Source organism: Terrapene carolina, unplaced genomic scaffold, assembly GCF_002925995.2.
Source record: "Terrapene carolina triunguis isolate 2854851 unplaced genomic scaffold, T_m_triunguis-2.0 Scaffold232, whole genome shotgun sequence".
In the NCBI taxonomy this organism is placed as follows: Eukaryota; Metazoa; Chordata; order Testudines; family Emydidae; genus Terrapene; species Terrapene triunguis.
In genome coordinates, this window is record NW_020664583.1 from 6,108,360 (window position 1) to 6,136,157 (window position 27,798).

The 27,798-nt window shown below is 40.1% G+C and overlaps 1 protein-coding gene across 2 annotated transcripts in view; it reads right to left on the reverse strand.

Annotated features, from left to right (window-relative positions):
* PRKCD (protein kinase C delta) overlaps positions 1–27,798 on the reverse strand; it is a 146,511-nt gene that overhangs the window by 17,587 nt on the left and 101,126 nt on the right. For both annotated transcript variants that reach the window (XM_024195678.2, XM_024195676.2), the window contains exons 5-10: positions 4,841–4,997; positions 4,181–4,212; positions 3,342–3,427; positions 2,329–2,458; positions 1,463–1,563; positions 110–206 (exon numbers count right to left, since the gene is read on the reverse strand). In XM_024195678.2, the coding sequence (XP_024051446.1) occupies positions 110–206; positions 1,463–1,563; positions 2,329–2,458; positions 3,342–3,427; positions 4,181–4,212; positions 4,841–4,997 (603 nt within the window). The remainder of the gene's footprint in view (positions 1–109; positions 207–1,462; positions 1,564–2,328; positions 2,459–3,341; positions 3,428–4,180; positions 4,213–4,840; positions 4,998–27,798) is intronic.

Below are 27,798 nucleotides of genomic sequence, written 5' to 3' on the forward strand. Positions count from 1 at the left end.
TGTATGGTAATAGCAAATAACTGCCTGTGATTAACATTTCAGTATATGTGTCAGTCTGGTAATTACCTATGCATAATTAAGAGAAAATTCAATAAATTTCATTTCTTACCTGTTGTATCTCCACCCAAAGCTTTAGATTTCTTATCAAAATCCTGGTAAATACCAACATTTTCTAGTGACCCAGAATCCGATTTTCTGGTTGATTTCTGTACAGGAGTAGAAGGCATTTGAGGTTACTAGTAATGGTAAGTATCAACTGAGACGTTTTAGTTGTTGCTTTGCCTTTATTATAAGCAAATCTCACTCATGCAAAATGTGTATTTACTACTTTGTCTAGAAGCCTTTGGTAATGGAAAGCTGAAGAATATTAATACACACACTTTATTCACTATAATCCCTTTTATAGCATCCACACTGTCCACTGTCATACGTGGTAAGAAAATAAACAGAATCAAAAATGGTGTTAAAAATGTTTGAGCACTCTATTCTACAACCTCTGCCAGTGCTATCCATTGAAAATTATGGGTTCAAAATTTCATAGCTTTAAATGATAGAGAGGGAGAAACAAACAAGAACCAGGGCAGGAATGCTGGTGGGGGAACAGCCTTCACAAAAGTGTGTATTACTTTAAAATGTAAGCAATATACAGCAGGAGTCATTATGTCCTAGACACAGAAAAGAATCACTAGGTTATTGGTGTTGAGCACACGTAAGCAACTTTTCCGTATTGATGTTCTTTACTTAAGTGCACTGTTTAATTTTGCTTTAGTAGTTAACCTCTTGAGATTTTCATGTAGTGAAATATTGTTCTATCAGCCCTAAGATTGTTAAAAAGTAAATATCACACAAAAGCTTAGGAAAGGTAGCTTGAGATGGAATTCTGAGATGTACTTCACTTCGTTAAGCACATGGCTCTATGTTTTTCAGTTATGCTGGTATTTCACAGCCAGTATACAGTTTTCTGCTTGTAAACGAAAGCCAGTGGTACCCAGCTGTAAAAGAAGCAACCACCAGGCTCAGGAGATCAAGAAGTTAATACTGTGGATGTGTTAGTTCCTCTGATAAGCTAAAATCATGGAGTAGAACATTTGTGTTTTCGACATGTCGTGAAAAAGTACAGAGATTACTAAAAAAAAAAATTTTGCAAAATCTGATTTGTTTTTCACCATTTACACCAAACACTGCAGAAGAATGTTTAAATACAACAAAAAAGGGAAAAAAACCTTGTTCTTGTTGGGATTAAAAAAACAACTTTTCATTAGAACGTTTCCAATTATCTTAGGGTTTTTTTTGTTTTTAAACGTGAGGTTTCCCTTTAAAGCCTCAAAAGGGCTTTCACCACTTACAATGAGGCCCCCCAGCAGCATATTTCACTTAATGACCAAAATGGTAAGGAAAGGAAAAACCTCCTTCCCATGCTTGTAATACAACTAGTTGAATGACAAACAACAGTGCAATATACCTGGCTAACTTGATTTAAAGCTTCTGCTAATAGTTTCTGGTTGATTCCACATAGATTTGCCACTTTCTTTTGACATTTGTGGTGCACATTCATCCCACACTCTAAAAGAAAGGAAAGGACAGTAATGTGAATTTCATGCAAAATATTGTTAAACAGTAGATCCATCAGAAAGATTTTTTTTTGTATTCAGTACTTCTGTTCAGAAACGTTTTCATAGCTCGGATTTGGGTATGAACAAATTGCTCTTTTAATTGATTATAGCCTTTAATAAAACTGCAATTCAAATTTTACCTTTCTCCCCCCCCAAACTCATTTAAAATGGAAGTTGCCAAAATCACCACAGGAATAGAGAGGTAAAGCTTTGCTGATTTGGAGTTATGCCTGTTTAATTCAGCTGTAATTTTGGCCCATTATCTTACAAACTAGAAAGAATACTTTAATTAAATTTTCTCTTTCTGGTTGGAGAATTATGACGAGAGGGATTTATAGTTAACATTCAGAAAATGCATCATCAGTTTGGGAGTATGTACTCAGATACTATACAGCATGACAAATATACTCAACTGCATTGCATCTGGGGGCTGCTTGTCCCTAATGGTACCAAAGAGACAATTTTTCTTGCTCTTGTCTCCTCTGTAACACTGCAATAATCAAAATGCTCTTTAATTGACAGAGCCAAGTATTGTTTTTAAGAGAGCTTTTTGTGAATCACAAAATGTCATACAAACTCAAGAACATCCACAAACAAGAGACTTGGACACACTTCACCACAAATTAGTTTTTCTATGGAAAACGCCCTGGCAATTCTCTTTTCCCCATCTTCCATAAAAGCTAAGACTCAAATAGCACAGAAGCCCCTAGCGTACCTTCGCACTTTAATCCTTGTTTAACTAATCCCCAGAGAAGGCTGCCGCAATGATCACAAAAGGTGGGACTCATGTAGTTGTAAACTTTAAATCGATGAGGCATATCAATGTTGAACCGCTCCTTCTGAAACTGAAGGCATATTTACACAAATAAATCACCTTTTCAGACATTAGGGGGCTAATCTCTCTCACACTCATGTTTATAATTTCAAAATCACATTTAAAAAGCATTCACAAATGATCCAACACTGAGTACTTTAAGTGTACAGTCTATGAAGAAATGTAACATGCTGAGTTTGGGTGAAATGTGTGTCTATCAAGGGGAAACTAGATGCCTACTGGCAAATTAAAATTGTTTCAGTCAAAAGTTGACTCATTGCAATGCACTAGTCTACCTCTCAGCAGAAGTATCTCTCGTGTGTCACATATTTACATTTTATTATGGATGTGAAGCCATTGTTTTAGATATATGTATTTATTTTGTTTTCAAAATGCCTGCATGTAGAGGCCTAGGTGCTCTGACAACAATGAAAAACATACAATCACAAAGAATATTGCCCAGCAGGATAATACAATAGAACAATTCACATAGCACAAAGTATGAAGTGCAGGGAAATATACCCCCGTTTCTTGCTTGTCCTGAAATCCCTGACCTTCATAACTCCTGAAGAGATAAGCCACACTGCAAAAACTTTAAGATCAACAAATTTGAGCTGTGTTGTATTTTAAAACGTCCCCAAACTCATATCTGTTACTGCATAATTTATTCAACTCTTAAAGAATTAAATTTTTACTTGGGGGAAAAAAAAGTTTCTGTCAAGGGATTGTAACTGCTCTGCCTTCTCCAGAGTTTCACCCGTGCTACATCTTCATAAAATGTCTAGTAGCTAAAGGAGGCAGTAAACAGCCATTGTTATGCAGCAAAGTACTTCCCAACTGGATCTTGCTGTTTCCATCGAAGTCTTGCCACATTTACAATCATACATTCTTAAAGAAATTTTTTCATCTCTTACCATTGTGTCTCTGCTGTTGGCTGCAGTACCAGTACATCTCCCAATGATTTTATCAATACATTTCTTATGAATAGCAGCATTGCATTCTTCAAGAGAGAAATGAAAAGGAAAATAACCCATCAGTTAAAATCTGCAAGTGTTAATCCATATTTCTCAAGTGAAAGTGCCTCTCTCTGTAAGCAAGAGAGGTATCTGTAGGAGATTATTGTCTCTAGTTTATGTCTTTATTTCTGAACCACCAGTCTCTCCTGTAGGTGATGCCACCAGCATTTGAGGGTGAGGTGTGTGTGAAAACATTACTACATTTGCAAATTTTGGAAACAAAAGTACTTTGGCATCAGCTGATGCTACCATATAGCATACATCAAGATCTACTTTGACTGAAAGGTACTGCTATCACTAACTACATAAGAAATGAATCAAGGGTTTCTTCTGATTGGAAAAATTGCAGTTCTTAAACTCTATTTAGAAGATTTCCCATATGTTCCAATATTTACTAAACACCAAAATGGAATTACTGGACCCAATTTTTTGATGTTGTTAGTGGGTGCAGCTGTTATCTTCAATGACATTTCACCCATTTACACCAGCAGAGAATTTGGCCCATTAACCTTATTACTCGAGGCTTAATGATGGAAAGGTCAATCATTTGACATCCAACTACAGAGCCCTATGTTAGCACTTAACACGTTATAATTAACATCCGTATCATTGAGAAAGTGATTATACACTTTGTATTATAAATGTTTACACAGTATATTATCCATGTTACATATACCTATCTACTGAGTAATATTAAAAAGTTTGTCATAGTTACAAAATGCATAGAGTCAACTCACGTCTACATTTGTATCCCTGCTTGTTAAGTCCCCTGAAAAACAAACAATACAAAAAGAAAATCACAAAGGCAGAAAGTGTAACTCTAGATATTTGTCTTGTTCAAAACAGATTTTTTTTAGTTGTTTTCACATGCCCGAGATTCAAGGTTTAAATCACAATATTTATGCTGATTCTATCAGTCTAGGTCCTGCTATTATAAATGTTTCTCAATGAAGCATGTCAAAAGATTCCTGCTTCTTCTTCTCTAAGAAAACTTCCATAAAAGGTCTGAACATCACTGCCTTATACCCAAGGCAATTATCAGACAATTTCCTTTGAGAAGGTTTTGCCAGTTAAGGGCCAGATTTTGCTCCCACTGAAGTTGATGGAAGTTTTGCCAATTACTTCAGTGGGCTCAGGATCCATACTTAAATTATTACTATGGCATAATGTGGGGAAAATGTATGAGTTGGGCTTCTAAGTGCTACAGTACTACATAACATAATATATTGTTCTCATCCAATGTGATACATGACATGTAACATCAAGGGCTACAGAGTGATTTACAACATTTCCCATCATTTCTCAGTACATCTGAAGCTAGTTGTTTTTTAATCATTTCACTCCCAAGAATAAACATATATTACTTATATTGCTTACATATATTGTTTCCTTCTTACCAGACAAAGTCTTTACAGACAGAGCAAAATGTGGGCTGTCCAAAGAAGGTGGCAATAAACTCATGATTTTTGATGTAATGGATTTTGGCTTGCTTGATAGCTCCTCTCCTATTCATAGTCACAATCCCCTCATCTTCCCTCATTGACTGCTTGCAATCTGCGGAGAAAAATAAAGAAAGAAACTGTTTTAAAATGATACCAAGTTGTAATGAAAATGAATTAATACCACCTTCCCAAAAGTTATAATTTAGACTTATAATTTAGATATATATTTTTAGTTCTCTCTCTTTCACACACACACACACACACACACACACACACACACACACACACACACCAACATACAGTACTATGAAATGACAAAATTATCCTTATCAGGTTTTAGACCCAGACATATTATAAAAGTTATGTGTAAAAGAAGGTCTATGTTCAATACTCTTTCCTTGTCAATGTCAAACTTTTTTTAAATTTAAGCAGTAACCTTAAACACTTTTCCTAGTACTGAGTGCATTCAATGGCATTTTCTTGAACAAAAACTGCTGCATAATTTAAATGAAATGAAAGTGAAATGATGTAAGACAAGCTGAACCAAAAACAGGCCATGCTGATGTTTCAAGTTAACAGAGGAAGAGGGGCAGGGGAGAAACCAAGGCCCGTGCAGCTTCAGAAACACATAAGAGGAAGTGAGCTTCTCAGATGCTGCCAATATTCCCTATTTTAATAAACATGATATATTTTTCAATACTTCTACAGTTGCCCCAGAGGAGACAATCCTATGGTGCAGCTTTGAGACAAGGATCCTACACTACCTTGGTGAGGAGTATGACACAAAATCCCAAGTTGCTAAAATAAGTGGATCATACAGGTCTTGGAGCGACCTTATTACTAATCTTTCATTTTCATTAAGGAGATACAGAATTCCAAGTAAAGTGATTCTCTTATTAATCCCTTCAGTGACACTTGTTCACATTCAACTAACTTTTTTATTCCAAAATGTAAAGGCAAGAAAAGATATTGGAATGGGATGGTCCTAACTGAGACATTTTAAAGTGGTTAAGAGAAAGTAAAAAAAAGACTGGAATCACTGGTATAGCAGTGCACTCAGCCCCAGAAAAGGAGATGTGTTTTTTTGCAGGGCAGGGGATAAGGAAAAGCTGCTCAAGAATGACCCCATCTAGCCAGTTAAGGAAAAGCACAAGTCAACTATGGAGAACTGATCAGTTGTTCAATGCATTCAGAAATGCTCATCCACTGCTCTTTGTCTGGGGTGGTTGAAAATTTTATAGTAGTGAGAGGTTGTAGTTTGGGATGTAGAGAATTCCATGGTGATGGAGGGAGGAGGAAGTCAGGTAGGAACAGGCAAGGGGTAAGAACCATATCCCTTGTAAGCATAATTATTTTTTAATACGCCTAAGGCTACGTCTACACCATGAGCTAGGTATCCGACTCCCTAGTCAAGTAGACACACTTGTGATAGCTGTCATCTGAGCTAGCATGCTAAAAATAGTAGTGTAGCCACAGTAGCACAGGCAGTGGTGCACAGGCTAACTGCCTGAACCCCATGGGTACATACGCAGCATGACTAGCCCATGCCATTGCTGCTACTGCCCATGCTACCACATCTATCCTATTTTTAGTGCACTAACTCTGATGAGAGCTAGCATTAGTATGTATGAGTATGAGCACCCCTCGCTTGCGGTACAGTTGTAGTCTAAGTCGATTTCAGCACCGTGATAATACAGCACCACAGTTAGCAGCCTGCCTTGAAGCATGCTCTCCTGGAAGTCAAAGGATGTTTTGCCAAAGTCTTCAGTTGGAGCCAAGTTGGCCCCTCTATCAACAAATACTCAAATATTCTATGTATTAGAATAATACTACGATATTCAAACTTACTGCATCCAACAACCTTCACATTCTCCTACTTTCCCATGGATTTCTGTTTCAGACATGCCTACTGATCTGAGTGATAGTTTTATTTTCCATTCTGAGGTAGTGTTTGAACACACACTGTATGCAGCCTCTTAGTGGTGGTTATCCTAAATTTACCTTCAGCCCCATTAATGAAACTGAATTGAGGAGTAAACAGAGCTATTGGAAAATAAAATTTTACAGCCAGAATTGACAAAATAACAAATCTATGAATACTCCAAACCATGACCTATGATGATAGCTTAGAGACTAACAAATTTATTAGAGCATAAGCTTTCGTGGGCTACAGCCCACTTCTTCGGATGCATATAGAGTGAAACATATATTGAAGAGATATATGTACACACATACAGAGAGCATGAACAGGTGGGAGTTGTCTTACCAACTCTGAGAGGCCAATTAAGTAAGAGAAAAAAACTTTTGAAGTGATAATCAAGATAGCTCAGTACAGACAGTTTGATAAGAAGTGTGAGAATACTTACAAGGGGAGATAGATTTAATGTTTGTAATGGCTCAGCCATTCCCAGTCCTTATTCAATCCTGAGTTGATTGTGTCTAGTTTGCATATCTTTGTCCTCACTCACAACTATTTCACATTTGGGGACAATATATACCTTCAAGTCAGCGGCACTGCTATGGGTACCCGCATGGCCCCACAGTATGCCAACATTTTTATGGCTGACTTAGAACAACGCTTCCTTAGCTCTCGTCCCCTAACGCCCCTACTCTACTTGTGCTACATTGATGACATCTTCATCATCTGGAACCATGGAAAAGAAGCCCTTGAGGAATTCCACCATGATTTCAATAATTTCCATCCCACCATCAACCTCAGCCTAGATCAATCCACACAAGCGGTCCATTTCCTGGACACTACTGTGCTAATAAGCGATGGTCACATAAATACCACCCTATACCGGAAACCTACTGACCACTACACTTACCTACATGCCTCCAGCTTCCATCCAGGACACACCACACGATCCATTGTCTACAGCCAAGCTCTAAGATATAACCGCATTTGCTCCAATCCCTCAGATAGAGACAAGCACCTACAAGATCTCTATCAAGCATTCTTAAAACTACAATACCCACCTGCTGAAGTGAAAAAACAGATTGACAGAGCCAGACGAGTACCCAGAAGTCACCTCCTACAAGACAGGCCCAACAAAGAAAATAACAGAACACCACTAGCTGTTACCTTCAGCCCCCAACTAAAACCTCTCCAGCGCATCATCAGAGATCTACAACCTATCCTGAAAGATGATCCTTTACTCTCACAGATCTTGGGAGACAGACCTGTCCTCGCTTACAGACAACCCCTCAACCTAAAGCAAATACTCACCAGCAACCACACATCACTGAACAAAAACACTGACCCAGGAACCTATCCTTGTAACAAAGCCCAATGCCAACTCTGTCCACATATCTATTCAAGTGACATCATCATAGGGCCTAATCACATCAGTCATACCATCAGGGGCTCGTTCACCTGCACATCTACCAATGTGATATATGCCATCATGTGCCAGCAATGCCCCTCTGCCATGTACATTGGCCAAACCGGACAGTCTCTACGCAAAAGAATTAATGGACACAAATCTGACATCAGGAATCATAATACTCAAAAACCAGTGGGAGAACACTTTAACCTGTCTGGCCATTCAATGACAGACCTGCGGGTGGCTATCTTACAACAGAAAAACTTCAAAAACAGACTCCAACAAGAGACTGCTGAGCTGGAATTGATATGCAAACTAGACACAATCAACTCAGGATTGAATAAGGACTGGGAATGGCTGAGCCATTACAAACATTGAATCTATCTCCCCTTGTAAGTATTCTCACACTTCTTATCAAACTGTCTGTACTGAGCTATCTTGATTATCACTTCAAAAGCTTTTTTCTCTTACTTAATTGGCGTCTCAGAGTTGGTAAGACAACTCCCACCTGTTCATGCTCTCTGTATGCGTGTATATATATATCTCCTCAATATATGTTTCACTCTATATGCATCCGAAGAAGTGGGCTGTAGCCCACGAAAGCTTATGCTCTAATAAATTTGTTAGTCTCTAAGGTGCCACAAGTACTCCTGTTCTTTTTGCGGATACAAACTAACACGGCTGCTACTCTGAAACCTATGATGATAGCATTTCTCAAACACTGGTGAAGTACGTATTCCCCTTCTAGCATGACGTTGCTTTTGCCATTAGATCAGATGGCTGTCCCCACCACACTTAAAAAGCAATCAACAAATGACAGAACTTGGGAGAGTTGTTGTCTGAGTATACCGCAAGGACAGGAGACTTGTTATAGGTTTTAATCAGGCTGCAACTTTATTATATAGATGTCTGGGACTACCCGGCAGATAAAGTGTACAGTGCAGGCAAATCCATGCTTATTCAAAGCAATTCTCTGGGGCTTTCACCACCCCCCCTTTGTTTAATCCATGTTTATTCAAATCAATTCTCCGAGGCTTCCACCAGCCCCCCTTTGTTTCCATCCAGGTCCCCCAGCCAATCCATAGCTTGGACCTTACCATCCACCAGCCTCGCAAGAAGCTTAAGGAGGGCTATGAGAATGGAGGAGGGGTTGGCTCTCTTCCGTACCGGTCATGGGAGTCCCCGAACCCCTTCCCCCATTCTGTTTCTTTATCTAGTACCTCCTTTTAAGTCCTTTACCAGGCCATTTATCTGGTCACTGGCTGCCCTCCCTATGGAGTACCTGCACTGAACATCCGCCACAAGGAGGTGCCAGCCATTTGCTTGGCTGCCTCCCCCCCAACCCCGCCGGGTTCCCAGACATCCGCAAATGGCCTCTTGGCTAGCAGCCCTACTAGGGAGAAAGAACCCACTGTCCCATGTGTGATCGTCAAGGGACACCAGCAACTCCATTGTCCTTGACCTGGTACTGCAGCAATCGCCCTTAATGGAGGGCCGCATAGGCGACCCATTCTCTGGATCCTTGTATTGACAAGATTCCTTAAAAGAAAACAAAACAAACAACTTGAAAGCTGGAGCCAAAAAAAAAATCTGCATTTCACCAGCCACATGACATTCCGAGGTTGCAGAGAACCCGTAGCAAACTGGAAATGAGACAAGGCATCTGCTATGCCATTATCCATGCCCGGCACATGCTTGGAAGAAAAAACAGATGTTGAAGTTAAGCATTGAAGAACAAATGCCCTTACCAACTTTCCAATCCTGTGTGATCTGGAAGTTTGGCGATTGATAACCTGTACCACTGCCATGTTGTCGCACCAACGGCACACCCGTATATTAGACCCAAATTAATAACCATTTGTACCTCCACAATGATACCCCTTAAATTGACTTAGAAAACTTTTCCACACCCACAAGTCTTACTACATCTGTAATTGTGTGGTCTGGCTATGCCAGCCATTGCCGCTGCCAGCCGGGCTCAAAAAGCCCGCCCCGGGGCAACAACCCTGCAAGCAAAGTTCAGCTCAAAGCCCAGGTAGGTTAATATCGTGAAAGGGGCCTTCTGTTTTGTCCTTCGCTAGGGGTTTCCCCAACTATTTAACCAGGGCCTGAAATGTGTCCAACAGGTGAAAACACTCATTTGACCCAGCTCACCCTGCAAACAAAAATTGTGCAACATTGCACTAAATTTCTGAAAAGCTGCACAGGATTCTGAACAGCCGATGGGCATAGCCTTGAAATAAAATTGCCGGTGGTAGGCGTCTTAAACAACCACCATTATTAAATGCCCAGCAAATACTATTACGTGCCCGGAGCCCTTTTCGGGCTTGTTGCGGTATGAACAAACCGCTGGCGCCCTTGGTGTTATGCCCTTGAACCACAGTGTGTGATGCCACCTTATTCCAGTTTGTGTTGCTGCCCTTAATGGAACCTGCTTATGACATGCCCCCAAACATATTGGGTGCCCGCCTAATTATGTTCATATAATTAACAAAGGCCGGGCTGCTGTCTGGGTAGGCCTGTACCATAACACCCGCCTAGACGACGAGGGCAGCCTCCCAATTTTTTCATGTTCTAGGCACCCTTGGCCTCTTGGACAGTTCGCTGTTTTGCTTGCCTTGTCCATGTTTACTGTCTGTGAACCCCTTCCTGTGCCATAGGGATATTACATGCACAAATTGCCTGTGAGGATTCTATATTTAGTTGCACTGAGTAGGTGAACGCCCATCGGGTAAGCTACCCCGGCATAACCGTACTGCAGAGCTCTGCTCCCACAGAGGCCCCCCGGGAGTGTCTACCCTGTCCCCTGCGGTTACATGCCCTGATGGCAGATGAGTTGCCATGTGCCCCTTCCTTGTCCTGCTGCTGAAACTTGAACCCATGCTGGGCCTACCCTGTCACCCTATGCAGACCTCTCACATCTAGCTGCCTGAAGCTGCTGTTGTAAATGCAAATTAGCTTGCAGCAGCTGTGTAATACCGTCAGTGATCCCCACTGAAGGTGCCACCCCTAGGTGGGTCTGCCCAGGCTTCTAAACCTTCCACTCCTGGGCCCAGAGTATTTAATAACCCAATCGGCTGACTCCTGTTCCCCTTAGGTGAACTCACTGAGTGACTGGTTGAGCACCGTCCCTGCACCTGGCTGTGGCCCCTGCAACTGCCACCCTTTGCCAGGCTGGAAGGCCGGATACCACCTCTGCCACCCATTTCCCCAACCTCTGTATGGTTATTACACTCACCCCCGGGATCAGCATTACCGCCATCCCTTGTGTTAGGTGGAAGAAAACATCATGGATTTTTTAGGTGACCTTGCACCCTTTGAAGCGTTGTAATGCTGTGGAGAAAACCTCAGAAACAACGTCACTGACCATTTGCTGCACATCTTAGCTGACCATCCCATTAATGCACACAGCCTGCTCACCTGAGTGCGTGGACACTTTCCTATGATCATTTGCCTCCCTTAGTCCATGAGGCTGCCGTGGGTTATTAAACACACGACAGGCAGTAGCAGTCCACGTACTTGTGAGCGCCCTTACCCCTGCTGCAATACTGTCTGTCTTGGGTTTCCTTCCAGTCCATGGGCTCCCTTGGGGCTGCCCTGCCTCTGCCTGTCCTCTTTCCAGCAAAGGTATAGGCACATGAGCAGCAGCAAGCAGCACATAGCCATGAAACAGTTAAATTTTCCTTGCCTTGCTGCTTTCACATACAGACTTGATCCACACAGGTTTCCTACCTTTATGGTGTGTGTGTGTGTGTGTGTGTGTGTGTGTGTGTGTGTGTGTGTGTGTGTGTGTGTGTGTGTGTGTGTGTGTGTGTGTGTGTGTGTGTGTGTGTGTGTGTGTGTGTGTGTGTGTGTGTGTGTGTGTTTGCTGCAAAGTTGACCACCGAGCACCTTTTGCAGCAGTTTCTGATCTTCTTCCTCTCTTCCCTCGCCCCCCAACCACAAAGCAGAGCTGTCTTTCTTTGGGTAAGCCCACACAAATTCTGCCCCACCTTTAGTTGTGGTGAGGTCACTGTCCTGAGTCAGGTGCTGTATCCCTGCCTAATAACTGCATTCACATCTATAACCAAGCTTGGCATGCAATCAATCATATGTCAGGATTTAAGATCACCCTCAACTGGTTTTCTGGTTTCACTGGAATGGGAAGAAAGAACCAGTGATCCATGAAATCTTAGAATAAAGGACAGACCCAGTTTTATGAGGTAAGGCGAGGAAGAGACAATTAACTGTGAGAAGACGTCAATGGCTGGTGCTGCTAAATGCAAATAGAGTTTCCTGAATAATTTGGGAGCCATTGGCTTAAAACTACTGTTTGATCTTAGCCCACAGGAGAACTTACTCCAGAACTCATACTCTAATATTAAATAATGATGACGATGCACATAGATACACATAGTAAATCACATTTCTGCACCAGGAACAAGATTAAAAATAGTTCAGTTTTGCTGTTTCAACTTATCTTATTGAGATAGCCAACCCAAGACTAACCCCAACAGCAATATTTCACTTGTAAACCATATTACCCCACTGCTTAATTCTTCTGAGCAAGTGGTATTTTGATATATACAGACACCAAATCTTTGAATGCTTCAGTAAAATCACACACTGAAAAATGTGTGCAAGTGTGTAGGCTGGAGAAAGGAACATAATAGTAACTCTGCCAAATGTTAGTAACATTTTGGATTATCAGATGCATAAAACAGATGTGTCCAGGGGAGTGATTTAATCAGCATTATAGCCAAAGGGGGAGAAAAGCTGTTTCTTGCATAATTGTACCCCAACAGCCTCTCTTTTCAGGCCTACATTTTGATAATTTAGCTCAATGCAGATGGAAAACATTTAATAAATTAAAGCTTCTCAGGTGGGGAATCGAATGAAAATATAGCTTCAGGAAAACCTGCAAGCTGTGAACCTAACAGAAGAGTTCACCATGAAAATGGGAAGTAGTTCTCTTCATGCTGAAGTTACTATAGCAATCTAATACTGTTGCACTCAATTTCTAGCTAGCTGCTGACCAGTACATGGGACAAAATCATAATATGTTTCCCCCACTTGAGGTAAAACTGACAATGAACTCCAAAGAAAAGCATTAGGCTGGCCTCTAAGCTTCAGAAGTCGGTGCATACAGGTAGTGGGAAGCATAATTTAAAGCTAGTAAAACAGTCACTGTACTTAACCATTGCATCCCCATTTTATCTTAAGAATCCTTGCAGACAGTATCAATGTCAAAATCTGTATTCCAGAACAACCTGCTTCTACAAGTGACTGCCTTATTAAATTACATATCTGCACTGCTTTGGCCGAAATCAACCAATATATCAAACTATTATTGAAAAGAACATTTTCACCTCTGCTCCAGAGCAAATAGGGAAGTTTGCACAGCAGCGGTTAGACTGCATCTGAGAAGCTAAGACTGCTTTAAAATGATATCTAAAGTGAATTACAGTAAGATTACAGTATAGTCCATTTCAATTCTTTATATAAATGCCTTGTAGTACATATTGCCAGAAACCACTTCAAAAAGCGGAGCTATCATAAGGTCAAATGGGAAGAAAGATTTTATTTGTGAGCTGAGATTCAGATAGCAGTAGTGGCTGGGAGGAACAGGCTGTGGAAATGAGTCAGAATTCCAAATAGTTGGGGGCAACACACAAGCATGGGGAACTTTGCCCTTCCCCAAAAGTGTGAAGTCATGGGAAGTGCAACAGAGATTGGCAGGATTTTCACAGACTAGATCCTTATGCTATTCATGCTCAACACACTCAGAAATGGTAACATACCAACTGCAAAATCAACACTTATGCTGTTGTGTTGATGGTGTCAGAAAATTCCCCACAACAATTGTAATTACTATCTAGATTTGTAATGAATCATTTTAGCCCCAGAACACACCATTACATTTAGCTTTTCTAAATGTTTCCTGCATAGTAAATAATGAGAAAATATGAAAAATATATAACAAATCACTTATTATTCAAATATCTCCTTTTCTCTTCTTAAAATTCAGATCCTTTTCTCAAACCAGCTCTTCTAATATAGCTAAAACCTACTCCCAGCATTTATACATTGAGATAGGGGATAAAATCAACCCCCAATCATGACACTGCAATCAGACCAGAAGAACTGTATCTATGTGAACATACAGTTTTTATTTAAATTCTTCAGTGCCTAGTCCTGCTTCTAGGTAAATCACAGTAATTGAAACAAGTAGTATTTCATACTTTTAACAATCTATAATATAATATATTTTATTGAGCTACCTAAACAATATTACTAGATCTAACCTAACCACAATGACAATAACCCCTATACCAAGAGCATGATCTCAGCCCAATCAGCCCATTCATTTCCAAATGCCCAAGGAAAAAGTTTTGCCAGAAGCTGACAAACCAATATTCATAGAGAGAGACAGAGAGCTGAGCTCTCAAGGTATTAATTTATTCATTATACAATATGGATTTTCCCCCCCGAAAGCTTAGAAATGGGAAAGCAAATTGTGGGATTTGAAAAAAACAGAGAGCTTGCCATAAATGTTTCACAGTGGTGGATTTGTGTGGATAGGTGAAATCCAGTTTTGTGCTAAATGGCTGACCAGTTAAAGGAGCACTGCCAACGTAAAAAGAACATACTGCAAACACATTTTCCCCCATGTTAATAATACCACCTTCAATTTAAAACTTACTAAAGCTGAAGTTCACAGTGTCCCTTTAAACATTCTATTGCATTGCTATTGGTTTGTTTGAATGTTAACAAGGCCCTCCGGGCCAAATTCAATAAAAACGTCCATCTAGAACCTTTGCACAGCAATACACATTTTTCCCAAACTAGATTTCTTGCCTTGCACAAGCTCGTTCAGCTCAGAGAAAGCAGTTTTTCAACCTGGCCCTACAGTCTGCATGCATGCTACAGACACACATGCTACACACACACGAATGAATTACCTGTACAAAAACTACTTTAAAAGGGAAAACTTTCCAGAACTCTACATTTTAATAAAATAATAAATCTAAATATACATCTGCTACTCTTGATTATTTTTAATTTTTCTTTGTTTACTATGTTTGTTGCTAAAACAGTATATTTTGTTCACATTTACTTTTCCACCATCATGTATATTCTTGTTCTATGTATTTTAACGTTCTCTGTATTTTATTTTATCTGTATCAACTTGTTTGTTCTGAGAGTACTTGTGCATTTGGCTTTGATGACATATTTTAGGTTTCAATACCAATAAAATTCTGCATTTGTTTACTAACATGAGCAGTACCCTCTTGATAGTGATCTTGCATAGAACATTCAATCTAAATCTACACTAGCCCTAGGCAGTTATGCTAAAACCTTTTATATGAGTAACTAATCAAATACTCTTTTTTCCACAGAACCTTTTAACAGGACTTATATATTTAGAAGTTTCTGCACTTCCATTGCAAGGGTAACTGAATGAGTTAGTTGTAATAGCTGTTTTCTTAGACTGCCAGGGCACCTTGCCCTATAGCTATATATATATGAGAGAGAGAGAGAGAGAGTGTGTTAAGTAAATAAATAAATAAATAACTAAACTCCACACCAAGAATTGAGCTGACATCCCACTGCTTTGACTGAGATACTGCAGCATAGTATTACGGGAATACTGCATTTATATCTATCTTTGAGTGTGATCTAAAGGTCCTGGTCTTTGGTGAAAGTTAATGATGCTGAAGCACTCTTAGAAAAAAGACGAAGTAAGGACACCAGTGTTTTAGCAAACTGCCTTTTAAACAAGGGGCGGGGGGATAGATTAAAATGGACAAATCTGCAGTCCATGCATAGAACACCACAGCCAGCACAAGTTTTTAAACACCCAAATGGTAGGGATCACACTGAGAAAAGGAGTAAATAGACAACTTACTTCTCATTTAAAAAATTACAGCTAATGCTCATTCGTGAGAGGTGCTACTGGTCCTTTTCTCATCATGCTATTTCCTCCCCACCAGCTTAGTAGCTTAGGGCTTGATCCTCACCATTAGAGTTAACAGACATTTTTCCATGGACTTGAATGGAAGTAGGATGAAATCCCTAAATCCTACTGTCACCAAGCTGCTATTCTCCTCTGCCTGACATACCACCTACATCAGATGCAAGGCAAGGGAGGAACTCAGGATTTCCAGCTGTGATGGTTTGCGTGTGAATAATGGTTGAATGGCAAGAGGCAACACTGTTGCAATATTAAAGTTTTCACCTTCCCACTCCACCCACCTACTGCCACAGCAAGGCGCTATGGGGTAGGAAGCGAGGAGAATTCAAAGGGTGAAATCCTGACCCCATTGATCTCAAAGGGAGTTTTGCCACTGACTTCAATGGAGCCAAGACTTCACCCTAAATGTTTTCATAGAGTTAACATGTCTGCACAGAAATGCTTGATAGTTCTTGCTCTCTGTAAACAGAGGAACCCTATTTTAAAGCACAAGGAGAACCAGTACATCCTAACATCTGAAAATACATTATCTACCTCCTGTGCATTGGTAAAACTAAATTCAGTTCCCTCTGTCTTGTGGTTTATGGTACTTGGCTGATCATGTATATTGCTGGCTTATTGTCTACAGTGTAATTTGTGTCTATGACAGAATAAAATAAATTTAATATTTTATTTGATTTTCAAAAAAATCTCACCTTTCAGAGGTATGATTTTCAGGAAGTCCATTTATGGTCATGAATATAAACCATCAATTTACTTGAGGGAGAGAACTGAAAGTTCAGTTTAGTATGAGACAGATCACAATATACTGAATACGGCATCTCTTAGAGATATTATTCTCCCCCCTAGTTCGCAGATAAATTTGCTCTCCCTCTCATCTTACAAATTATAGGGCCATCTTCTGACTTTTAATTTATCATCATTATGGTTTATTATTATTTTTAAAAGGAGACAAGAATGCCAAACATGCTTTGCGCACCACAGAGATTGCACTGTATTGGAATTTAGCCCTACCCAGCATGCAGATGGTGTTAGCAGAACACCTGTACATCTGTCTCTTAGAATGAAAAATAATAAGCTAAATTATATCTCCCCCTCTTAAAATCTCATGTTCAGTTTACTCAACACTCCCCACACAACATGTAGAGAAGACACATTAGATTTAAAGCAGCGTACACACATCTTTGAGCAATTCATATTCCCTCCTCCCAACAAGACCAGCTAATTTGCTGGAAATAACTTGTGAAGCATTTGCCTTCTGATATAACTTATAACTCTGAAAAGAAAGATAATTCACTAACCCCTTCTCCTAGAAGCTGAAGCGAGCAGCATGGCAATTCAAAGTCCAGAAACAAATAAACAAAACAAAACAAAACAAAAAGATATTCCAACTGCTTCCAAGCTGCTCACACACACAGTGAGGCTCAGTCTTAAACCATGCACTGTGATGCTGGGTTTTCTTACTGGATAAGGTCATTAACTACATTTGAATAAACAAGGTCAAGCAAGACATAAAATGTATTGCATCTGCACACCATTAAGCTGCAGCTGCTTTTTAGGAGCATCACTTCATTTCCTATTACACAATATGAGGGTGGGGGAGAAAGTACATAACATTATAGATTGTGAGGGGGTCACATGCCTTACTCCCCATTCCCATTTTCTGTTGCATGAAAAAAAGTCACCTGAGTTCCATCCGCAATGTTCTCTCTTTAAAGGAAAGGTAATATGGAAGGCAAGAAGAAATTCTCAGGATGGGACAATTTGGGGGCCTTGGGTTCAGGTACCTGAAAGTCAGGGCTCTAAAGAGTCCTTGAGAAAGGAACTTCAAGGACTGGGAAGGAGACCTTTCTGTCTCCAAATTATCTAGCAGGCTTCCTGTCAGACCCTAATCTGCAACAAAGGAACATGAGTTAAGTGCTACCGCTATATCTCAAGGCAGCCCTTCTCTGCTTACCATTTTAATAGCAATTTATTCCAAAGAAACTATTCTGTAATAATATATTTGATGGAACAATATTAAACACTGTGACATTACACTCCATATTCTTTATGGAAATATGCTTATGATATGAATATGGCATAACTGAGATATATGTTATGCAAGATGGATCTTGTAAGGTATCATCGGAAAGGTTTTAATTTACTGACTGTGATGATCCAATTTGTATGCATATATCATTTCTGTATCTAAAGTTAGGAATATTGACTATGTAACAATTACAACTGTGTGTGTATTTGGGAGACACCCACCAAACAACAGGTCATCAGGCTTGATGGGCCATTAGGAAGAAACAATAAGACTTTGAAGATACTAATCTCTCTCCTTCCTCCTAGCAGTGACACTACTAGGTCAGGTGGTCCTGTCACCAGGTACTAAACATCAGCTTGGACTTCTAGTAATTTTCCACTAAAAGGAGGGGGAGGTCAAGACTTGGAAACAAAAGATTCCCGCCTTATGTAAATTTTATTTAAGGCTGGGGAATAAGGCAAACAGGGATCTTCTCCATTGCCTTCCTGCCCAAGAAGAAAGACTGCTGAAAATACCTGAAGAGACAAAGGAACTAAGCTGAGGGAAAGGCAAGGGCTGAGTTCAGACTAAGACTGGAGTCTAGTCTGTAAAGAGAAATAACTGGAAATCTAAGCTACAGAAACTCTGCAACTTGCCTAAAACATCATTTAGGGTGAGAAATTACTTCTTGAAACCAGTCTCTGTAAGACCTTAAGCTTAGTATGCATGTTTTGTTTTATTTGCTTAGTAATCTGCTTTGTTCTGTTTGTTATCCCTTATAATAACTTAAAATCGGTCTTTTATAGTTAATAAACTTGTTTTGTTTATTATTAAACCCAGTTTGTGCAATCTCTAACTGTGGGGGGGGGGTGGCAAGAAGTTGTGCACATCTTCCTCCACATTGAGGGAGGGGTCGAATTTATGAGCTTACGTTGTAAAGATTTCTCTACAGTGCAGGACATTATTATTTTGGGTATACTTTCCAGAGGGGAGCTGCACTTGAGTGCTGGGGGAGTTCCTAGCTGAGTCTTCTCATAGACAGCGGTTTGCAGACTCTGTGATTCTATAGCTGGTGCGTCCCTACCTGTGTGTGTGTGTGCTGCCAGAGGCAGGAGAGCATAATTCAGCAAAACAGGGAGAGGGAGCTCAGGCTACTGGAGCAGGCAGGCTCAGTGAAATCCCAGTACATCAGGTGGCATCCCAGATGGGGGGTTAAACCCGTCACAAACACCATATAAACAAACATTTAGGACAGAAGTAAGGAAAGGTAGTATTGTCAAGGAGGCAATAGTGTGTGTCTAGTAATTAAAACAAGAAACTGGGAATCAGGTAGACTGGTTTGATGCATTGCTTTGGGCAAGTCATGGTCTCATTTTCCCCATCTCGAAAATGGGGATAATTATACACATTTGCAAACCCTCAAAAGCAAGGTAATATATTAAAGCAAAATGTAATTAATAATATTAGCAATATCCTAAAATAAACTGTCAGAAAACTGAAATACTAGCTCTAAAACAATCTTGTTTTATATTATTTTAGAGAAATCAACAAATAAATTTAGGAGAATTTCATGGAAATATATAAGCCTCCGAGATAATAACAAAACCTTGTCTACATGGAGACGTGGCTAAATGTAATCTCAGTTCCCCTTTATAATAACTGTAGCTTTTACTGTAATAGCCAATGGTTGTATTGCCAATATGAAAAGTAAAGATGAGTGTGCAGACATTCCTCAAATGCACTAACAAACTTTTCTGCTTTAACAGTTAATTGGAATTCTACTTATAGCATTAGTATATGATAGTGCAATGCAGTCAAAATACTTGTTCTGCAGAACCCAAATCATTATGCTATTTACCCATAAAGATGACAAAATGGTTTGTTTTCTTCTGATTATTTTTGAGGTTGATTTCCCCCCCCTTCCCCAAAATCCATTATTGCTGCTTACCGAACACTTTTTAAGTTGATATTGGAAATGGGTGTTGAATTGTCAGTGCGTGAATGGCCAATTCCTTTTGTAAAACGTACATTTAAAAAGGCACTTAAGTGCAAGTCTTGAAGGTGCATCTTCACTGACTGAACAGCCTGCACCAGAACAGGGGGTTAGCTTGTAATTGCTCTGAACGCTAGGAAAGGCTCATACTTCCCACACAGAAGTTCTTGTTGAATTTTTTTTTTTTACGTAACAGGAAAATTAAAATATGAATCTAGGCCAGTCAAGATGTCCTACATGGTGATCTCTTTTTATGTTCGGCTCAATATTTAGGCTTTTAAAAAAAAACAACCTACCGGTACTTAAATTTTGAATGTCTTAGTTCATAGATACATTTTTTGCCATCAAGCAGCCAGATGTAACCCCACGTTCTCACATACAAATGCTGCCCTCTCTCAACACACCCAATAGGCATATACACCTTTTTATAAAAAGTAGCATAAATTATTGTAGCATTGTATAAATGTTGGCTAGAGCAAAACATTGTCTATGTAGAACACTTAAACCCCTTATGTGGTGTCTTAATGTATCTACTCTTTTTTAGTTATCAATAATTAGAACCTCTGATTTTCTGTTGTGATACGGAATGACTCATCAGGAAAAACAATATTTAGCTGTCCCTTTTTAGAAACATACTCTGGCTGGATGACAAAATACCTCACAAAATTCTCACTTACAATCCCAGTGTAAGCATAAATTCTTTTGCCATTTTTGCTTCTGAATAGATTAGAATCTATTGAGACAAATTCAAGAAACAAAAGTTCTCTGAGTTGTGATAATTTGATGCTTTGCTTTTAATTAAAACTCCTGCTATCAATTAGGGCATTTAGCCATAGTTCTTATTGTACAAAGACATCAGCTCTCAGCTTTCAAATATTTAAATATTAGTCTTTCTGAAATGATGGTTCTGCAATTTTCATTCTAATTTTGGCCCCTTTGGCAGGGTGCATATTCTTGGTCCACACCCTCAAAAGTACCTGAAGAAGTATTAAGCAACTCTCATGCACTGCACCAAGGTAACTTTAGAGCACAGCAACCTTCTGCTTTACTTACAGTAAATCATATCCTTTCTTAGGGTTTGCCCACACATGACAGTTTATTCAGAATACAGGAGGGTTTGAACTGAAAGTGGATTAACTATTCCTGATTAACTTCATATGTAGATTAAGGTAATTTGGAGTAAGGCACTCTTATTCAAGACTAAGAGCATCCACACTTGAAGTTAATCAGGAATAGCTATTCTGGAATAATTTTCCATGTAGACAAGTCGTCAGTATTATCCCATCCACATGAGTGAGAAACATTTTAAAGAAACTTCTGCAGTAGTTCAATTAAGCACTATAAACTGATGATACTATTATGATACATTCCTGTCTCATTCGAGGTTTTAGGGATTTGTTGTTGGGTTTTGGTTTTTTTTTTTTTGTTTGTTTTTTATATGCGGGGGCACAAGGGGTATTTGGCATTTGCACCTATATTTTACAGTTAGAAATAGGAGATCATAGGACTGAATAATTCAGGAAGCCAATTACCACAGCTCAGGGCCTTCTGGTCTACATCTAAAATGGTTAATAATTATTAATTTCCTGTGATTTTTCTTATCTTTATAAAAGCTGCTCCCATTCTGGGCGTGTACTTATAGCCACGGAAGCATCCAAAATAAGATGCTGTTTTGCCAGCACTCTCAAACTGGTCAAACAGCCTAATGCATGTGCAGCATGTCATGCAATGATTGTATTAGTTTGTCCTAGATTTAAACATTTCAACTTTCAGTGATATAGATCATGGTGTCTAACTTTCCACTCTACTCCCTACTGTTTTCTTCCTTTGCCAGTTCTCTCATGAGCTCCAGCCTTCTATATTCTCGCTCTGAGCAGCTTCCTCATTTCCTTCTTCGATACTGAAGAGGTCTAATACATAGCTCTATTTTCACTAGTGTATTGAATAATTGTACCATGTACACACATTGTGAAGGGTTGGGTCACAGAAACACCCTTGGGACTGCCAGCTGATGTGCTGAGACTACCTCTGAGCCCGCTTTCCCTGCCAGCTTGGGACTCCAATACCCTGTCTTGTTGAGCCAGACATGTTAGCCTGCTGCAAACATAGACCCAGGTCTGAACCACGTTCCCCAAACGCTGCAGACTTAACTGAAAACAGCTTAAGAAGTGCTCCTGTCTCCAGCACCGATACCCAGTTCCCAATGGGATCCAAACCCCAAATAAATCTGTTTTACTCTGTATACAGCTTATACAGGGTAAACTCAAATTGTTCGCCCTCTATAACACAGATAGAGAGATATGCACAGCTGTTTGCTCCCCCAGGTATTAATTACTTGCTCTGGGTTAATTAATAAGTAAAAAGTGATTTTATTAAACATAAAAAGTAGGATTTAAGTGGTTCCAAGTAATAACAGACAGAATAAAGTAAATTACCAAGCAAAATAAAACAAAAACACGCAAGTCTAAGCCTAATACAGGAGGAAACTAAATGCAGGTAAATCTCACCCTCAGAGATGTTCCAATAAGCTTCTTTTACAGACTCCTTCCTAGTCTGGGTCCAGCAATCACTCACACCCCCATAGTTACTGTCCTTTGTTCCAGTTTCTTTCAGGCATCTCTTTGGGGTGGAGAAGCTATCTTTTGAGCCAGCTGAAGACAAAATGGAGGGGTTTCCAGGACCTTATATAGTCTCTCTCCTGTGGGTGGATACCCCTTTGTTCTCCTGTGTAAAATCCCCTCAACAAGATGGAGTTTGTAGTCACCTGGGCAAGTCACATATCTATGAATTATTCAGCTTTTTGCAGGCTGACGCCATTGTTTACATGTTAGTTTGAACGTTCCCAGGAAAGCTCAGATATGGATTGGCATCTCCCAAAGTCCATTGTCAGTTAAGTGTTTCTTGATTGGGCACTTACTGAGAATAGTCCTTTCTCAAGAAGCTGACCAAATGCTTCACTAAGGCTACTTAGAATCAAACAAGTACATAGCCACTATTCATAACTTCAAATCCAAAAATGATACACACATACAGACAGCATAATCATAACCAGCAAACCACAACCTTCCCATAGACACCCCACTTGACCTCCTCTATTTAAGAACTGGTGCAACCATAGGACCCTAGTTGCAACAATGATCTATACGGTCACAGTTTATGTCAATAACGTCACACACATCTTTTATAATGTAGGTTAGAATGACCCAGAAGCAGGTAGCCAAAACTCTTATGTAAAAAGATATATTTGGATCTAATTACAGGAGCATGTAAAGATCATGCAGTACCCAATTCAAAACAAGTGAAGCAGTGCCTGCCCTGTAAAGTGTTAATCAGTCTAAACTTCTAAGTCTATTTCTAGCTGTCATTAAGCAAACACCTCATATGTTATGTTAGTGGAATAATATTTATCTTATAAAAACAAAGCCCTACACAGTATAAGAAACAAGGTGAAATTTTTGGAAACACCTTAGTGACTTAGGAGCACAAGTCTTTCAAGGGGACTTGTACATCTAAATACTTTTACAAATCTTATCCTTCGTTTTCTGGTGTAAATTGAAAAAAATAGAAAGCCTCAGGGAAAATCAGTTTCCCCTACAAGGCTTTCCCCTATAGTATAAGAATATTAGCACTCTGCTCTCCCTAGTTTTCTAATGTTTCTTTTTAATTTCTCAGCAAGAAGTCATGTCAGCAATAATAAAGGCAAGATTAATGCTGAAAAATATGTAACACTCCCTAGCTATAACACACAAAATGACCATTCCAAATATCTTCTTTTTTGTTTTACTGAAACTGCCAAACTTGCCTGATCATAAAACCAAGTACAAAAAGAGAAAGAAAGATTTAGAATTTAGATTTAGATTGACAAGAATGAAGAGCAAACTGTCTTGGATACTGACTTTATCCAAAGGTTTAACAACACTATAGAGCAGGCTTGCACAACTCGTAAAGCGGCGAGGGCCATATTACTCCAAAGAAAACAGCTGAGGGCCGAAACCCCCCGGCCCCGCGGAAACACACCCCCCAGCACCGCCCAGCCCCGCGTAAACAAACCCTCCTTCCCCAGCACCGCCCCGCTGAAACAGCTAAGGTTTGGGGGGGAGGGTGTGTGATACTTTATTAAGAATTTTTCAATTAAATCAAACAATTTTTTAAATTATTTTAATTTTTTTTATTAATCATGGAAAAATTAAAAACATCTGTTCCGTTGAAAGAAAACATTTGTACTTTTCATAATTACCTTGCAAATTTAATGAGAAATATTACATCTCTTTTCGGCAACAAGCTTGTCGCATTTGGGGGTCATATTTGAAGTGGATATTTTCATAATGTCTTCCAAATGGTCGTCAGTCAGAGAAGAACGTTGCTTGTTTTTATTCATGTTCATGATGGAAAATGTTTGTTCACGTATGTAAGTGCGTCCAAAAATGCTGAACGTTTTCAGTGCAACTTCATTGTCCAGACTTTTGTAGAAGTCCCGCAAGCTGCTTTCTCTGTGCTTATTTCGGTAAACTGCTGAACACTGAAGTTCAATAACCTCCAACTGCAAATCTAGTGGCACTTCCTCTGGATCCACAGAAAAGGGATCTTCAATCAGCTTCAACTGGACGTCTTCTTCTTTAGACAAAGTAAGTCTTCTGTCAAATTCTTCAATCAAAAGAATGATGTGCTTTGCGTATTTTTCTCCTAACTCGGCGTGTTTGTGCTGAGGGATACGCTGTGCACAAGTGGGAAAGTGACACATTTCACCTTTTGACAGCTGACTTCTGAAAAGTTTCAATTTCATTTTGAAAGCTTTCACTGCTGCACACATTTGAAATATAAGTTGATTTTTTCCCTGAAGTTGAATGTTGAGATCATTCAGGTGTGCTGAATATCACAAAAGAAAAAGAGATCTTGATTCCAGGACTCATTTTCAAGCTCTGGGAATTTTATTGGCCCATTTTCTAGGAATTTTGCTACCTCCTCTTTCAAAGCAACAAAACGCTGGAGCACTCTTCCTCGACTCAACCACCTCACTTCTGTATAGTAGATTAAGTCATTGCACTCGGTGTCTACCCCTTCAAGAAAGGCTCGAAATGTCCTATGTTTTAGTCCTCTAGAACGGATGTAGTTTACAATGGAAACTACCACTGACATTACATGCTCAAATTTTAAGACTTTGCTACACAAAACCTGCTGATGCATAATGCAGTGATGTTTGGTTATTTCTCTCCCGATAAATTCTTCAAGAAGAGTAACTGCTCCAACATTTTTTTGGCACATAGCTGGAGCACCATCAGTACAAATGGCCAAGTTTGTGAAATCTAATCCCGATTTATCATTCGTGCACTTTATCACTTCACTGGAGATTTCTTTTCCGGTTGTGCGACCCGTCATGGAGCACATGCCAGCAAGTTCTTCAGTAATTTCAAAGTTTTTATCAATACCTCTAATAAAAATAAGAAGTTGAGCGGTATTTTTTAAATCGGTGCTTTCATCCATAGCTAGGGAGTAAAAGCAGAATTCACTGACTCTCTGCTTTAACTGATCACTTAAATTGGTAGAAATGTCAGCTATTCTTCTCCGTACAGTCATGCGTGATAGACTGACATTCTCAAATATTCCCCTCTTTTCTGGACATAACTCAGATACAGCAATCAACATACACTTTTTTAATAACTCGCCTTCTGTCAAGCATTTCCCAGCAGCAGCAATTTCCTTAGAAATTTTAAAGCTTACTTTAGTAACTGTATCGTTCTCAGTGCTCACTTTATTGAAAATTTGCTGTTCTCTACTAAGGTTTTTCGCTAAACTGGCTGCTTTAATTATTTTTTCATTTGGGCTCAATTTGGCGAGATTGGGATGCTTAGTTTCAAAGTGCCACCGAAGGTTGTATTCTTTCGGAACGGCTAACGTTTCGCGACACACGAGGCACAGTATTTTGTCTTTGGAAATAGTATATAAGTATTTATTCGTCCATTCAGTGTTGAAAACTCTGTGCTCTGATTCCATTTTTCTCTTTTTCTTTTCACTCATGGTATCCATTATGAAACTCAAGATTTTGTTGAATAAATTCACACACAAGGGAAACACTCACAGTCACACACAAAGAGAAGAGATATCTCACGGCGCATGGCACGCTAGCAAGGCACTGACGGTGTGTGGAAGCCTGTAGGTCCAGGGGTCACTATATTACTGCACACAGCAGTCAATCAATGCAGTTGTAGATAAATCTCTGCATTATGCATTTTTGTATAACTTTTATATGACTTTGTATTGAACCTTGGTACTATGTTATAGCGGGCTCCTAAGATAGTATAATTAAGGTAAAAGAAAAATTTCTTCTGTGCAAATTTTTGAAGCAGAGTTCAAATTTCTGTGCCATGAGGCAAATGCGCCCAAGTGAGTAAAATGCTTATACATTTAAAAAAAGTTTTAATTTGCAATTTGTGTCAATTTATATGGGGTTTCAGATAAACATCATAAGTAAAAAAAGAAAAACAAAAGTTTGTGTTTTAAATTGAAAATTTTCCTAAAAAATATCAATAAATGATTATCAGCCAAGAATAAGATATGTAATTACAAATGCATTTTAATTTCCTTATTGGTCGAAATGTCAAAGACGACTAAACTAACCTTACTGTTTTTCCCTGCGATCTTTTTCATTTGCCCATTCAATATAAACTCTGTCCATATCTATCAGTCCTCAATCCAGCTGGTAACTCTTAATACACATCAGCACCCCACATAGAACCCCCCACTCGCTAGTTTCCCAATACACACAGATTTCTCCTCCCTCCCTCCCAGTGCCCTTCCCCACAGCCCCACCACCACAACTAAACAATGCCCCACACAGACCCCCAGTGCCCTGACACACACAGATCTCCCTCACTGCCCAGCACCCCCCAACAGGCCCCCACTGCCTAGCACCCCAAAACACACAAACCTCCCCCACTGCCCAGCGCCCTCCACACCCTCACAGCCCAGCACCCCCCGCACATCTCCCAGACACTCACTCCACCACATCCTTCCCCCTTCCCTGGCCGCACTCACCAGCCCTGCTGGGAGGTCTCTGGCTCCTAGGGTGAGAGTGGCAAGGGGAGTCTCCAGTGGTGAGCGGGAGCCGGTTCGCACCGGTTCGCGGGAACCAGTTGTTAAATTTAGAAGCCCTTTTAGAACCAGTTGTCCTGCGCGGGACAACCAGTTCTAAAAGGGCTTCTAAATTTAACAACCAGTAAGTTGAAATGACCAGGACCGTAGCTGGGGGGGGAGCAGAGGGAGCGGCTGCTCCCCCTGAGCACATTATCCAAAAGTGGTGCCTTAGGAGCCGACCCCATGGGTGCTCCAGCTCTCCGCCCCGCTCCCCGGCCCCAGCTCACCTCCGCTCCGCCTCCGCCTCTGAACACTCTGCCCCGCTTCTCCCCCTCTCCCCCCCCGCTTCCCGCGAATCAGCTGTTCGTGCGGGAAGCCTGGGAGGGCAGAGAAGCAAGCGGTGGCTTCGCGCTCAAGCCCAGGGAGGCGGAGACGGAGTGGAGGTGAGCTGGGGTGGGGGGAGCCGCCCGCACCACAGCAGGTAACCCGGGGGGAGGGGCGCGGAGGGGAACCGCTCCCTGCCCCAGCTCACCTCTGCTCCACCTCCCTGGGCCTGAG